The sequence below is a fragment of the Salvelinus alpinus genome, chromosome 21 (genome assembly GCF_045679555.1).
Source record: "Salvelinus alpinus chromosome 21, SLU_Salpinus.1, whole genome shotgun sequence".
Classification (NCBI taxonomy): domain Eukaryota; kingdom Metazoa; phylum Chordata; class Actinopteri; order Salmoniformes; family Salmonidae; genus Salvelinus; species Salvelinus alpinus.
Window position 1 is genome coordinate 22,008,985 of NC_092106.1, and position 15,412 is coordinate 22,024,396.

The following is a 15,412-nucleotide window of genomic DNA, read 5'->3' on the forward strand; positions in this document are numbered from 1 at the left end:
GTATAAAAGACACCTGTCCACAGAAGCAATCAATCAATCAGATTCCAAACTCTCCACCATGGCCAAGACCAAAGAGCTCTCCAAGGATGTCAGGGACAAGATTGTAGATCTACACAAGGCTGGAATGGGCTACAAGACCATTGCCAAGCAGCTTGGTGAGAAGGTGACAACAGTTGGTGCGATTATTCGCAAATGGAAGAAACACAAAATAATTGTCAAACTCCCTTGGCCTAGGGCTCCATGCAAGATCTCACCTCATGGAGTTGCAATGATCATGCGAATGGTGAGGAATCAGCCCAGAACTACACAGGAGGATCTTGTCAATGATCTCAAGGCAGCTGGGACCATAGTCACCAAGAAAACAATTGGTAACACACTACGCCGTGAAGGACTGAAATCCTGCAGCGCCCGCAAGGTCCCCTGCTCAAGAAAGCACATATACATGCCCGTCTGAAGTTTGCCAATGAACATCTGAATGATTCAGAGGACAACTGGGTGAACGTGTTGTGGTCAGACGAGACCAAAATTGAGTTCTTTGGCATCAACTCAACTTGCCGTGTTTGGAGGAGGAGGAATGCTGCCTATGACCCCAAGAAACCATCCCCACCGTCAAACATGGAGGTGGAAACATTATGCTTTGGGGGTGTTTTTCTGCTAAGGGGACAGGACAACTTCACCGCATCAAAGGGACGATGGACGGGGCCATGTGCCGTCAAATCTTGGGTGAAAACCTCCTTCCCTCAGCCAGGGTATTGAAAATGGGTCGTGGATGGGTATTCCAGCATGACAATGACCCAAAACACACGGCCAAGGCAACAAAGGAGTGGCTCAAGAAAAAGCACATTAAGGTCCTGGAGTGGCCTAGCCAGTCTCCAGACCTTAATCCCATAGAAAATCTGTGGAGGGAGCTGAAGGTTCGAGTTGCCAAACGTCAGCCTCGAAACCTTAATGACTTGAAGAAGATCTGCAAAGAGGAGTGGGACAAAATCCCTCCTGAGATGTGTGCAAACCTGGTGGCCAACTACAAGAAACGTCTGACCTCTGTGATAGCCAACAAGGGTTTTGCCACCAAGTACTAAGTCATGTTTTGCAGAGGGGTCAAATACTTATTTCCCTCATTAAAATGCAAATCAATTTATAAAATTTTTGACATGCGTTTTTCTGGATTTTTTTGTTGATATTCTGTCTCTCACTGTTCAAATAAACCTACCATTAAAATTACAGACTGATCATTTCAATGTCAGTGGGCAAACGAACAAAATCAGCAGGGGATCAAATACTTTTTTCCCTCACTGTATCTTTATTGCAATCACACATCAATCAATCCCCATTCATTTTCTGTGTGAATAGGGTGTCTTCCAATTGTCCTACTGTAGGTTGCCAGTCAGTTTCTCTCAGCCCGTGTGACATAGCGGGGTAATGAGATCCCCTCTCATTTTCTGCAGGCCAGGCTCTCCCTGTGTAGCAGACAGGGCCTGGTCTAGCCACATGCAGGCAGGCCTCAACCAGGCCAGGGCCCTGTAGGCTGCATGGGGGTCCATCATGTAACCTCAGCCTCTGCCTGGCATATCCAGCCTCTGCCTGGCATAACAGAGAGCCCAAGAGGGTATACACAGGCTGCATCCAAAATGGTACCCTATTCCCCATAGGGCTCTGGTAAAAAGTAATGCACTATATGGGGAGTTGGGTGCCATTTGGGACTATCCCAGTCTGGAACAGATCCAGTGCTGGTGAATTCAGATCCAGCTACATGTAACCCAGACGATGAGAAGAAAACTGTACCTGCCTGCTATAGACTACCAGGGGTGCCAGATTGAACATGCACCTAGAAAGCATTCATTAGAATGGGTCGAGTCCAGATGAACAGAAATACCATTTAATATGCAACAAATCCCCAAAACAAGTGAACGGTAAAGAGAGAGGGTGTTAGTATCTTGTCTTAGCCCCAGCGCCTGTCTGTCACATGTGAACGCGTGCGTCCTTCGGTCTGTCTGTGGCCGTGGCATTTCAAGGCTGTCATGAGAGCCGTGTGGCCTCAGGCAGCCAGGCAGATGGTCAGACAGGACAGAGAGGGAGCACCTGTGCAGTCCCCCATGGCTGAAACCTAGACCATCTGACATGGGGCAGCGTGCTGACCTCCCCGAGCTCTGAGCCCTGTGAGCAGGGGAGAGGAGGAGAAGGAGAGCTAGCTAATCTGGTAATTATGGCTGCCCCTGCTGCTAACTCCACAAGCTCCAGAAAGGATGAGAAGGAAAAACAAGAGATAACAAGAGTTAAGAAAATTCCATGATCCCTCCTGCACTGAGGGCTGGCGGAAGGATCGACGAGGGGGAGATAGAGGGATTCGGGAGGGAGAGGTGCACAGCTGTTCTGCGGACAGAGGGAGAACGGCTATCATCAGACAGACGGCCAACTGAATTCTGGGCCGTGTGGAAGGGGGTTTCATCCCTCAAACTGCCCCTCTGATATTATACTGTAGCTTATTTTTTATATATTTTTTCAAATTTAACCTTTATTTAAACTAGGCAAGTCAGTTAAGAACAAATTCCTATTTACAATGACTGCCTAGGAACAGTGGGTTAACTACCTTGTTCAGGGGCAGAACGACAGATTTTTACCTTGTCAGCTCGGGGATTCGATCTGGCAACCTTTCAGTTACTGGCCCAACCCTCTAACCACTAGGCTACCTGCCACCCCAACACACACACATTTGTGTGTCGGTTGGTGTTCTCTACCAGATGATTATGATATGTGATAACTAAAGCAGATGGAACATCATACCAGAGCATAGCAACAAGCAATCACACACAGAGACAGACCCCCACAGTAGAGATGTACAGTACACAAGATAAGAATGCAAAACAACTAAAACACCAAAAGTGAAGACAGATTTCATCAGGTGTGAATATTCTCATCTAGGTCAGCTGGAGGTGTGTGTGTGTGTGCATGCGTGTGCATGTGTCCACTATCTAACCTCTCCAGCCACAAAGAAGAGCAGTGGTGTCTCCTCCTCCTTTGCTTTGTACTTAGCCATGATCTTCTCTGCGATTGGCTGGATCAGCTCCTTCGCCGGCTCCAGCTCTCCCTCCTCCTCCGCATCTGAACAAGAGAGAAACACAGGAGTCAAATGTATGAAAAGAGTATAAAGAGAGAAAGACCAGAGGGGACAGGATGAAGAGAGAAAGACCAGAGAGGGAACAGGATGAAGAGAGAAAGACCAGAGAGGGGACAGGATGAAGAGAGAAAGACCAGAGAGGGGACAGGATGAAGAGAGAAAGACCAGAGAGGGGACAGGATGAAGAGAGAAAGACCAGAGAGGGGACAGGATGAAGAGAGAAAGACCAGAGAGGGGACAGGATGAAGAGAGAAAGACCAGAGAGGAGACAGGATGAAGAGAGAAAGACCAGAGGGGAGACAGGATGAAGAGAGAAAGACCAGAGGGGAGACAGGATGAAGAGAGAAAGACCAGAGGGGAGACAGGATGAAGAGAGAAAGACCAGAGGGGAGACAGGATGAAGAGAGAAAGACCAGAGGGGAGACAGGATGAAGAGAGAAAGACCAGAGGGGAGACAGGATGAAGAGAGAAAGACCAGAGGGGAGACAGGATGAAGAGAGAAAGACCAGAGGGGACAGGATGAAGAGAGAAAGACCAGAGGGGACAGGATGAAGAGAGAAAGACCAGAGGGGACAGGATGAAGAGAGAAAGACCAGAGAGGGGACAGGATGAAGAGAGAAAGACCAGAGGGGACAGGATGAAGAGAGAAAGACCAGAGGGGACAGGATGAAGAGAGAAAGACCAGAGGGGAGACAGGATGAAGAGAGAAAGACCAGAGGGGAGACAGGATGAAGAGAGAAAGACCAGAGGGGACAGGATGAAGAGAGAAAGACCAGAGGGGACAGGATGAAGAGAGAAAGAAAACCAGCCATGAGAAAAAGGAGAGAAAGAATGTGCAGGACGGGAGGAGAGAGGGGGTGAGTGAACAGACAGATGTACAGATGAGTGAGGAGACAAAAGGAGGAGACGGGGTGAGTGAACGGACAGATGTACAGATGAGTGAGGAGGCAAATGGAGGAGAGCTGTGGCTGACCCCTTTGGATCTGATCTTAGGGTGGCCTGAAATCACGAGGTCATCAGTGTGCACCCGGTCACTCCATTCTCACATTGCTTTATTATTGTGTCGTCTGGCCTGCTGGCTGTCCTGTCCACTTTGGCCTGAGCCACTTAGCAGAGCATGGCATCCATCTCTGCCATCTCTCTCAATGCTAACAGCCTAACAGACAGACATACCATTTTCTTCTCATCCTTCTCTCTACCCTACTCTTGCATGTTCTCAAACTTTATTATAGCATGCGGCCTTACAACTGATCTGTTCACTTTTACTACTTGCACAATATTCTTTAGAATGTACTACTATACATAGTCTGAAGGATTGTTTTGGTAGAAACCAGTACTGAATGCTCCTCCATTCACCCACAAAGAGCACGAGGTAGGGCCTCTCGTGGAGGTGCACGGTAGGGACTGACATTGAAATGGTCATCCACTCATCTACTCACCCACAAAGAGCACGAGGCAGGGCCCCTCGTGGAGCTGCACGGCGTTGGACTCGCTGAGCTCCAGTACGGGCCGGGGGTGCCAGGGGAAGAGCCGACACTCTGGGTCATTCAGCACCTCCACACGGCCCTGTCGCGTGATCATGTGACCTTCCGTGTCCAGCAGAATAAGGGTGGGAATACCTGGGGAGGGAGGGTGGGAGAGAGGAAAAAAGAAAGTGAGAAAGATGGAAACAGGGAGAACAATCATGAATTGAAGATCTTGCTATTCTGCCACCTCACCCTTCTGTTCTTCCATGTTTCCAGTTACTCTCACCACATATGGCTGTCTCTCTCCCACTGTTTATCTGTGTGGTATGGAGGAGCTTAAAGTCCCTCAGAGGCTCTGACCTGCCTCTGCTCTCTGTCTCTCTCCCTCTCTCCATCCATTTCTCTGCTCAGACTCCCGCTGCGTTCCCTGTTCAGGAGATTTTTCATAACGCTCGACCCCTTTCTCTCCCACAGTCTTTCAGATTACAATCTCACTGCTGTATTAAACAGCCTTATCAGAAACAGACAGAGTGCATAGTGTGTGTTTGGCTGGGAGGAAGGGTGTGTGTGTGTGTGTGTGTGTGTGTGTGTGTGGTGATGGGTGGGGGCCAGTGTGAATAACAGGGGTTTGAATGGGGAAGCGGGGCAGTATCGACCAGTCCTGCAAGCATTCTTAACATCCAGGCAGAAGAGGCAATGACCCAGCACCTTGACTACAACCACACTACTTCCCTGTGGACGGACAGACAGACGACACAGACGGACAGACTTGATGGTGGGGCATTAGCGAGAGACGGGGGTGGGAGGTGGGTTATAGAAAAAAAGCCTTGGGAAGAAGGAAAAAGAAAGGCAGAGTGAGACAGAGAAATGACCCTTACTCAGCGAGCGGGACAGTAAACTTGATTACCAGCCCACATTCCTTTAGCTTGAGGGCTATCTGTTCACTGTTCCCTACCCTGACCCAGCACAGAACAGCACACAGTAGAGCTGGCTGCCATTAGGCCGCTTCTCCACATCAACACATAATTTGGCCAGACAGTTAGTGTTTGATACTCACTCTGAGCATCATGTCCAGGAGGACTTCAGTATATGAGTACAGGAGGAGACATCAGAGATAGGGTTGTACCTTGTATTCCGAAGAGTCTGTTGAGTCGTGATCGTCGGGCCTCGTCTGAGTATGGAACTGCCAACCAAGGCATCTCACTGAAGTACTGCTGAAATGACTCCTCCGACCTGCGTTGGTTGACAAACACAAAACAACCCTCAGAGCCACTGTCAACTCTGTTTATTCAGTCGATTCAAATTTTTCTCCATTAAAATAACATAAAATTGATCAGAAATACAGTGTAGACATTGTTAATGTTGTAAATGACTATTGTAGCTGTAAACGGCAGATCTTTAATGCAATATCTACATAGGCGTACAGAGGCCCATTATCAGCAACCATCACTCCTGTGTTCTAATGCCACGTTGTGTTAGCTAATCCAAGTTTATAATTTTAAGAAGGCTAATTGATCATTAGAATAGTCGTGCAATTATGTTAGCACAGCTGAAAACTGTTGTTCTGATTAAAGAAGCAAAAAACCTGGCCTTCTTTAGACTAGTTGAGTATCTGGAGCATCAGCATTTGTGGGTTTGATTACAGGCTCAAAATGGCCAGAAACAAAGAACTTTCTTCTGAAACTTGTCAGTCTATTCTTGTTCTGAGACATGAAGGCTATTCCATGCGAGAAATTGCCATATAACTGAAGATCTCATACAATGCTGTGTACTACTCCCTTCACAGAACAGCACAAACTGTCTCTAACCAGAATAGAAAGAGTAGGAGGCCCCGGTGCACAACTGAGCAAGAGGACAAGTACATTAGAGTGTGTAGTTTGAGAAACAGATGCCTCACGAGTCCTCAACTGGCAGCTTCATTAAATGGTAACCGCAAAACACCAGTCTCAACGTCAACAGTGAAGAGGCGACTCCGGGATGCTGGCCTTCTAGGCACTCAACATGCCATTGGAACACAGGAGTGATGGTTGCTGATAAATGGGCCTTTGTACACCTATGTAGATATTCCATTATTATTATAATTCTTTAAAAATCAGCCGTTTCCAGCTCAAAAAGTAATTTACAATATTATCAATGTCTACGCTGTATTTCTGATCAATTTGATGTTATTTTAAATGGACAAAAACAATGTGTGTGTATGTATATATATATATATATATGCGCGTGAGAGAGCATGACAGAGAGCGAGAGAGCAACAGAGAGAGCGCGAGACAGAGAGTGTGTATGCGTGTGTGAAGGAAATACTGCATGAGTCTCACCTGTCAGCGCTGACGAACACTATCTCAAACTTCTGACCTGATTCCTTCACAGTGCGATATGATTCTACCAGCACCCGGGTCAGACTGCGGCATGGAGGGCACTGCAGGGACAACACAAACAGTTTCCAGAATGACCTATATTGATCTGTCCCTATACAACTGTATATATATATATATATATATATATATATATATATATATAATGATGACGGATGTGTAGTTGAGGTCAACATGGCCTTGGGTGTGTTTTCTGACTGACTCTGCAGTACGTCACTCCAATGTTTCACCAGAAACCAGGACTAACATTTAATTTTGTTTCCTGGGCCATTCAAATGTGAGAACCTAAGTGCTCAGGATTGAACTCAGGATGGTCTTGGCTTGGAGGCATTTGTTGTTGAGAGGGCTCTCAAAATACACACTCACAAGTCAAGCAGGGAGAATGACTTCATAGTCTCTGGTCTAGTGTGTGTGTGTGTGTGTTGTGTTCCCTCCATGAGTGCGTGCGAGCGTGGAGGAGCAGAACGGCTGGCATTAAGATGGTATCAGAGTGCCAGCGGTGGCAGATCTGTGGCTGAAGAAAACAAACCAGACCAGTCTCACTCAGTCTCTCCCTCTTACAGTATATTCTCTCTATCCATTCTCCATTTCCTCCTTTTTCTTTCTCAGCCTCAGTGACACAAACACAGCGCTCACACACACATAGCTAGTGACGAGGGTAAAGTCAGTGAGGAACTGGGTCGCCTACTCTATCCTGTCGAGGGTCACTTCAGGTTGTTGGTAAAAAGTAATCCCCTGGCCAAGTGCTGGCCATTTCACGCTTGGAACTGTCTCTTAATGGTGGGGTGGATTTACACTGTTAAGAGAGGGGAATGTAGCCTTAAAATAATACACATAACTATATCAAATTGTATTTGTCACATGCGCTGAATACAACAGGTGTAGACCTTACCGTGTTCCTGTGAAATGTTGATTTACAAGCCCTTAACCAACAATGCAGTTCAAGAAAGAGATTTGTTTATTTAGTAAATATTTTCTTAAGTGAAAAATAAAATAAAAAGTAACACAGAATAAAATAAAAAGTAACAATAACGAGGCTATATACAGGGGGTACTGGTACCGAGTCAATGTGCGGAGGTACAGGTTAGTCAAGGTCATTTGTACATGTAGGTAGGGGTAAAGTTACTATGCATAGATAAACAAACAGCGAGCAGCAGCAGTGTACAAACAAAGGGGGGAGGGGGTCAATGTAAATAGTCTGGGGTGCAATTTAATTGTTTGGCAGTCTTATGGCTTGGGGGTAGAAGCTATAAAGAAGCCTTTTGAACCGAGACTTGGCGCTCCGGTACCTCTTGTTGTGCGGTAGCAGAGAGAACAGGGATGGCAGGAAGCTTGGCCCCAGTGATGTACTGGGCAGTACGCATTACCCTCTGTAGCGCGTAACGGTCGGATGCCGAGCAGTTGCCATACCAAACGGTGATGCAACCGGTCAGGATGCTCTCGATGGTGCAGCTGTAGAACCTTTTGAGGATCTGGGGACCCATGCCAAATCTTTTCAGTCTCAAGAGGGGGGAAAAGGCATTGTCGTGCACTCTTCACAACTTTCTTGGTGTTTTTGGACCATGATAGTTTGTTGTTGATGTGGACATCAAGGAACTTGAAACTCTCGACCCGCTCCACTACAGCCCCGATGTTAATGGGGGACTGTTCGGCCCTCCTTTTCCTGTTGTTCACGATCAGCTCGTTTGTCTTGCTCACATTGAGGGAGAGGTGGTTGTCCTTGCACCACACTGCCAGGTCCCTGACCTCCTCCCTATAGGATGTCTCATCGTTGTCGGTGATCAGGCCACCACCGTTGTGTCGTCAGCAAACTTAATGATGATGTTGGAGTCGTGCTTGGCCACACAGTCGTGGGTGAACAGGGAGTACAGGAGGGGACTAAGCACGCACCCCTGAGGGGCCCCCGTGTTAAGGATCAGCGTGGCAGATGTGTTGTTGCCTCCCCTTACCACCTGGGGGCAGCTGGTCAAGAAGTCCAGGATCCAGTTGCAGAGGGAGGTGTTTAGTCCCAGGGTCCTTAGCTTAGTGATGAGCTTTGTAGGCACTATGGTGTTGAACGCTAAGCTGTAGTCAATGAACAGCATTCTCACATAGGTGTTCCTTTTGTCCAGGTGGGAAAGGGCAGTGTGGAGTGCAATTGAGATTGCGTCATCTGTGGATCTTTTGGGGCGGTTTGCGAATTGAAGTGGGTCCAGGGTTTCCAGGATGATGGTATTGATGTGAGCCATGACCAGCCATCATGAATATCGTCATGAGTGCTAGGGGGCAGTAGTCATTTAGGCAGGTTACCTTCGATTTCTTGGGCACAAGGACTAGGGTGGTCTGCTTGAAACATGTAGGTATTACAGAGTCGGTCAGGGAGAGGTTGAAAATGTCAGTGAAGACACTTGCCAGTTGGTCCACCATGCTCGGAGTACACATCCTGGTAATCCGTCTGGCCCCGTGGCCTTGTTAATGTTGACCTGTTTAAAAGGTCTTGCTCACATCAGCTACGGAGAGTGTGATCACACAGCCATCCACAACAGCTGGTGCTTCAGTGTTGCTTGCCTCGAAGCGAGCATAAAAGGCATTTAGCCTATCTGGTAGGCTCGCGTCACTGGGCAGCTCGCGGCTGGGTTTCCCTTTGCAGTCCGTAATAGTTTGCAAGCCCTGCCACATCTGACGAGCATCAGAGCCAGTGTAGTAGGATTCAATCTTAGTCCTGTATTGACGCTTTGCCTGTTTGATGGTTCTTTTGAGGGCATAGCGGCATTTCTTATAAGCGTCCGGATTAGTGTCCCACTACTTGGAAACGGCAGTGGCAGCTCTAGCCTTTAGCTCGGTGCGGTTGTTGCCTGTAATCCATGACTTCTGGTTGGGATATGTACATACGGTCACTGTGGGGACAATGTCGTTGATGCACTGATGAAGCCGATGACTCAGGTGGTATACTCCTCAATGCCATTGGATGAATCCCGGAACATATTCCAGTCTGTGCTAGCAAAACAGTCCTGTAGCGTAGCATCTGCATCATCTGACCACTTCCGTATTGAGCGAGGTACTGGTACATCCTGCTTTAGTTTTTGCTTGTAAGCAGGAATCAGGAGTATAGATTTATGGTCAGATTTGCCAAATAGAGGGCGAGGGAGAGCTTTGTATGCATCTCTGTGTGTGGAGTAAAGGTGGTCTAGAGTTTTTTTCCCATCTGGTTGCACAGGTGACATGCTGGGAGAAATGAGGTAAAACGGATTTAAGTTTGCCCGCATTAAAGTCCCCAGCCACTAGGAGTGCTGCTTCTGGATGAGCATTTTCTTGTTTGCTTATGGCCTTACACAGCTTGTTAAGTACGGCCTTAGTGCCAACATCGGTTTGTGGTGGTAAATAGACGGCTACGAAAAACATAGATGAAAACTCTTGGTAGATAGAGTACCTCATGATAAGCTGTGGACCACACTACCTCAGGCGGGCAATACCGAGACTTCCTTAATATTAGACATCGATCACCAGCTGTTATTGACAGACAGACACACACCACTACCACTCGTCTTACCGGACGTAGCAGTTCTGTCCTGCCGATGCACGGAAAATCCAGCCAAATGTATATTATTCGTGTCGTTGTTCAGCCACGACTCTGTGAAACATAACATATTTCAGTTAATGTCCCGTTGGTAGAATAGTCTCGAACGGAGCTCATCCAGTTTATTCTCCAGAGATTGCACGTTTGCCAATAGAACAGATGGTAGAGGCGGGTTACGCACTCGCTGACGAATTCTCACAAAGCACCCTGATCTCCGCCCCCTGTACCTCTGTCTTTTCTTCACGCGAATGATAGGAATTTGGGCCTGGTCTCGGAGAAACAGTATATCCTTTGCGTCGGACTCACAAAAAAAAAATCTTCGTCCAGTTCGAGGTGAGTAATCGCTGTTCTGATATCCAGAAGCTCTTTTTGGTCATAAGAGACGGTAGCAGCAACATTATGTACTAAATAAGTTACAAACAATGCATAAAAACACACAAAATAGCACAGTTGGTTAGGAGCCCGTAAAACGGCAGCCATCCCCTCCGGCTCCATTGTTATAGCTTTTGTAGTTATATATGTACATAATTACCTCAATTACCTCATACCCCTGCACATTGACTTGGAACTCTCTGTCTATAGCCATGCTATTTTTACTCGTTATTGTTATTCACTGTGTATTTATTCCTCATGTCACTATTTCTATTTTATCTTTAACTCTGCATCGTTGGAAAAGGACCTGTAAGTAAAAAATTCACTGTTAGTCTACACCTGTTGTTTGTGAAGCATGTGACAAATAAAATGTACAAATTTGTATTGGTTTGGAAAGTGGACCAGTCAGTGCGTTATGGCTTGGTGTTGACTGTTCTCTGGAGCTGAAGGCAGCACTGGCAGCTGGAGGGGCGTCTGCGGCCTGTGTGTGTGTGTGTGTGTGTGTGTGTGTGTGTGTGTGTGTGTGTGTGTGTGTGTCATCAGCTGAGCTCATCAGTGACACAAGCCTTTCATGCATCACCAAGTCACGACCTTCACATGGATGGGCAAGCCCAGCACTGACAGAGACAATGGATCTGACGCCCAGTGCCCACTTTAAAAAGGGCACTAGTTGGTGATGACGGCAAGGAGTGGAATAACTAGCTACTGTAGTTCCAGACAATGGAAGTCCCCTAACTACTCTGTCCATTCCTGGCTACCGGCTGCTGTGTTTCCTCCCGCTGTGCCCTGCCGCCCCGCCCTGGCTTTCACTGATGCCTTTGTTTTCATAAGGCTACTGCTCATATCAGAGGACAGCTGGGTGCCTGAGAAGGAAAATGAGGGTCCTTTCCCTCCCTCCCTGCGTGTGTGTCCTTCCCGGCCCCCCCACCACTTACCCAGTGTGCTGAGAAGTACACTCCCACATAGTGGCCCTCCAGGGAGCTGATGTCTGTCGTCTGCCTGTTGCTCCTGAGCAGAGGGCCGGCCACCACCTCCGCAAAGGGCTTGGGCCCCCAGGGGAACTCCAGGCCTGAGAGAGGGGGGGTAAGGGGGAGGAGGGAGAAAAGGACAGAGGTGAAGAGGGGGTGATGGAATGAGGGAGAAGTAGGGTGGGAGGGAGGGTTTGGTGTTGGGGAAAAAGGATAGAGAGACAAGGGTCTGATTAGTGAACAGAGAAGAGAGCTTTTTCTGTGTGTGAGAAACTCCCCATTCAAAACCAGAGCACTCTCTCCATCCCTCTGGCACAGCTATTAGATATTAAATACATGCACATGTGCCCAGCATTTGTCATACAAACGTCTATACCCAGTGTGTCTCCTACTCACAAGCTCTTTTGTAATCCATGTCATCTGCGTTTGGAAATGGGACCGCACAACAGATGCAAAATTAGATTTGAATGATTATTGAAAGCCATGCTTTTCAATTTCCCATACAGGGAGCGCTGCCAGCCTTACTCCCTCTCGTTTCTTTTTCAAGGTGTCTTCATTGTTAGTGTCAAGCACTAGAGATGCATTTGGGATGACCAAATAATAAGGTGTAATCATAAATAAAGCGCTGTAGGCAGGGCTGTAAAGGTTCCTTTATGTGGGCCTTCCTCTATAGGCCTTCATTAGGCAGGGCTGACACATCCCCACTGCCTCTGCCGCTGTAGCCTTTTATTGTTGTCCCCATTCACACTGTAAAAGTGCACTCCTTCCTGGTGCTGCAGGCAACTTCTCCTCCACTCCACCACTGAAGACAGCTAGGCCCTTTCACAATGCTGAAAGAGAGAGGGTCCTGAATTCTCAACCACCTTCCCCCTTTCACCCCCAGCCCACCTACTACCCCGCCTGTAACCCCCGCCTCCCTTCCTCACTACAACAAACACACCCCTTTTCTGCTACCGCTACCCTCTAACAACTCTGAAAGAGGAGGGGATGGATGAATCTCTTCTTTACCACATCTAGTTGGTGTTAATGAATCATGGGAATGATACAGTATGCAGTCTACTGTGGGCTGGGATGGAGACTGGGATTCATTAAGCAGACAGAGGATCTGTCATACAGTTCAGCTCGTGAAATCCATTCCCCTGCACCACGTGTTCTACTGCCACCATGCCTACTCTCTCCACTCTCTCTCGCAATTCAATTCAATTCAAGGGCTTTATTGGCATGGGAAGCATATGTTAAATTTGCCAAAGCAAGTGAAGTAGATAATAAACAAAAGTGAAATAAACAAAAATGTACAGTAAACATTACACTCACAGAAGTTCCAAAAGAATAAAGACATTTCAAATGTCATATTACATCTATATACTGTGTTGTAATGATGTGCAAATAGTTAAAGTACAAAAGGGAAAATAAATAAAACATAAATATGGGTTGTATTTACAATGGTGTTTGTTCTTCACTGGTTGCCCTTTTCTTTTCAGGTCACAAATCTTGCTGCTGTGATTGCACACTGTGGTATTTCACCCAGTAGATATGGGAGTTTATCAAAATTGGGTTTGCTTTCGAATTCTTTGTGGATCTGTTAATCTGAGGGAAATATGTCTCTCTAATATAGTCATTCATTTGGCAGGAGGTTAGGAATTGCAGCTCAGTTTCCACCTAATTTTGTGGGCTGTGTGCACATAGCCTGTCCTCAAGGTCTGCATACGGCAGCCTTTCTCAATAGCAAGGCTATGCTCACTGAGTCTGTACATAGTCAAAGCTTTCCTTAAGTTTGGGTCAGTCACAGTGGTCAGGTATTCTGCCACTGTATACTCTGTTTAGGGCCAAAAGCATTCTAGTTTGCTCAGTTTTTATTTTTAAATTACTTGACACATTGGAAATAATTCACTTTTTGTTTTCTCATGATTTGGTTGGGTCTAATTGTGTTGCTGTCCTGGGGCTCTGTGGGGTGTGTTTGAACAGAGCCCGAGGACCAGCTTGCTTAGGGGACTCTTCTCCAGGTTTATCTTTCTGTAGGTGATGGTTTTGTTATGGAAGGTTTGGGAATCGCTTCCTTTTAGGTGGTTGTAGAATTTAACGTCTCTTTTCTGGATTTTGATCATGAGGGGTTATTGGACTAATTCTGCTCTGCATGCATTATTTGGTGTTTTACGTTGTACATTGAGGATATTTTTGCAAAATTCTGCATGCAGTCTCAATTTGGTGTTTGCCCCATTTTGTGAATTCTGGGTTGGCAGACCTCACAACCATAAACGGCAATGGGTTCTATAACTGATTTGAGTATTTTTTGCCAGATCCTAATTGGTAAGTCAAATTTGATGTTCCTTTTGATGGTATAGAAGTCCCTTCTTGCCTTGTCTCTCAGCTCGTTCACAGCTTGGTGGAAGTTACCTGTGGCGCTGATGTTTAGGCCGAGGTATGTATTGTTTTGTGTGTCATCTTGGGCAACGGTGTCTAGATGGAATTTGTATTTGGACCTTTTTTGGAACACCCCCTCTCTGACTAATGGGCCTTTCTCATGTTGTGCAATAAGGGCTCTAAAGAGCAGGATGTCAAAATATTGTGATTTTTTGGCCATGAGAGGACATCCTCTCATGTACCAGAAAGGAATGCAAGTCTGCTCTTGCGAACAGGCAGTCTCCCACTTAAAAGCTTGGAAATTATAGGTCTGCAGATGTGGGAATAAGACAGGGCACTTTATAATATTCATGCAATACCAGAACAGGACACAAATTGAGAAATATGGCCAGCTCTCCAACTGGTGAAGGATGTGGCACAGAAACTTCGCAATATGAAATTCTGACGAGGCATTTTTCATGTAATAAACTGTGTGCTTGTTTGCGCGCGTGTGTGTCTGTGTTCCGGTGCCCGTACAGTTGCTCAGTGCTGAGGCTCAGTCTGACTGAGGAGATTTACCTTTGGGGTCATCTCTCACCACCAGTAGTCCGTTCCGACACACCACCTTCCCTGTGGCTGCATCCACAAACACCAGCGAGGGAATACTGGTCACCTTGTACTTGTTCCACAGCTTCATCTAGACAGACAGAGAGGACAGAGGAGAGAAATAGGAAATATGCAGTTAGTATAAGACACCTATGCTCTGGTTAATCGTCCGAGCAACAGGAAGAGAAAATCAAACAAATAAAAAAGTAATTGAATGTCGTACATCTTACTATAGTTGTTTTCCAACTAGTTTATAACATCTGTTGATAAATAATTATTTATCAGACATCAATTGATATCCATACGTTTATAGGACAACAGCCATTTTCACTATCATTACAAAAGTGTGGAAGTACCAGTATCTATTACCTTACCAAGGCAAGCTGTTTCTCTGAAGTATAAAGGGACTACAAAATGAGCCAGGTTGAATAAAAATGCAGCAGAGACGCAGCCTGCGGTAAATTAGCTGAAGGCTAGAATCACACTATAGCTAACTTTAAAAAGTAACTGGCATTCACAAGGAGCGTTTCGCCCCTGCTGTGTCATGAATCAAATCAAATTTTATTGATCACATACACATGGTTAGCAGATGTTAATGCAAGTGTAGTGAAATG

The 15,412-nt window shown here is 46.5% G+C and overlaps 1 protein-coding gene across 2 annotated transcripts in view; it reads right to left on the reverse strand.

Moving 5' to 3' along the window:
• Positions 1-15,412, reverse strand: part of LOC139548062 (nucleoredoxin) — a 75,200-nt gene that overhangs the window by 5,332 nt on the left and 54,456 nt on the right. For both annotated transcript variants that reach the window (XM_071357376.1, XM_071357377.1), the window contains exons 2-7: positions 14,772-14,889; positions 11,820-11,953; positions 6,900-7,000; positions 5,708-5,814; positions 4,555-4,734; positions 2,975-3,099 (exon numbers count right to left, since the gene is read on the reverse strand). In XM_071357376.1, coding sequence (XP_071213477.1) covers positions 2,975-3,099; positions 4,555-4,734; positions 5,708-5,814; positions 6,900-7,000; positions 11,820-11,953; positions 14,772-14,889 — 765 coding nt within the window. The remainder of the gene's footprint in view (positions 1-2,974; positions 3,100-4,554; positions 4,735-5,707; positions 5,815-6,899; positions 7,001-11,819; positions 11,954-14,771; positions 14,890-15,412) is intronic.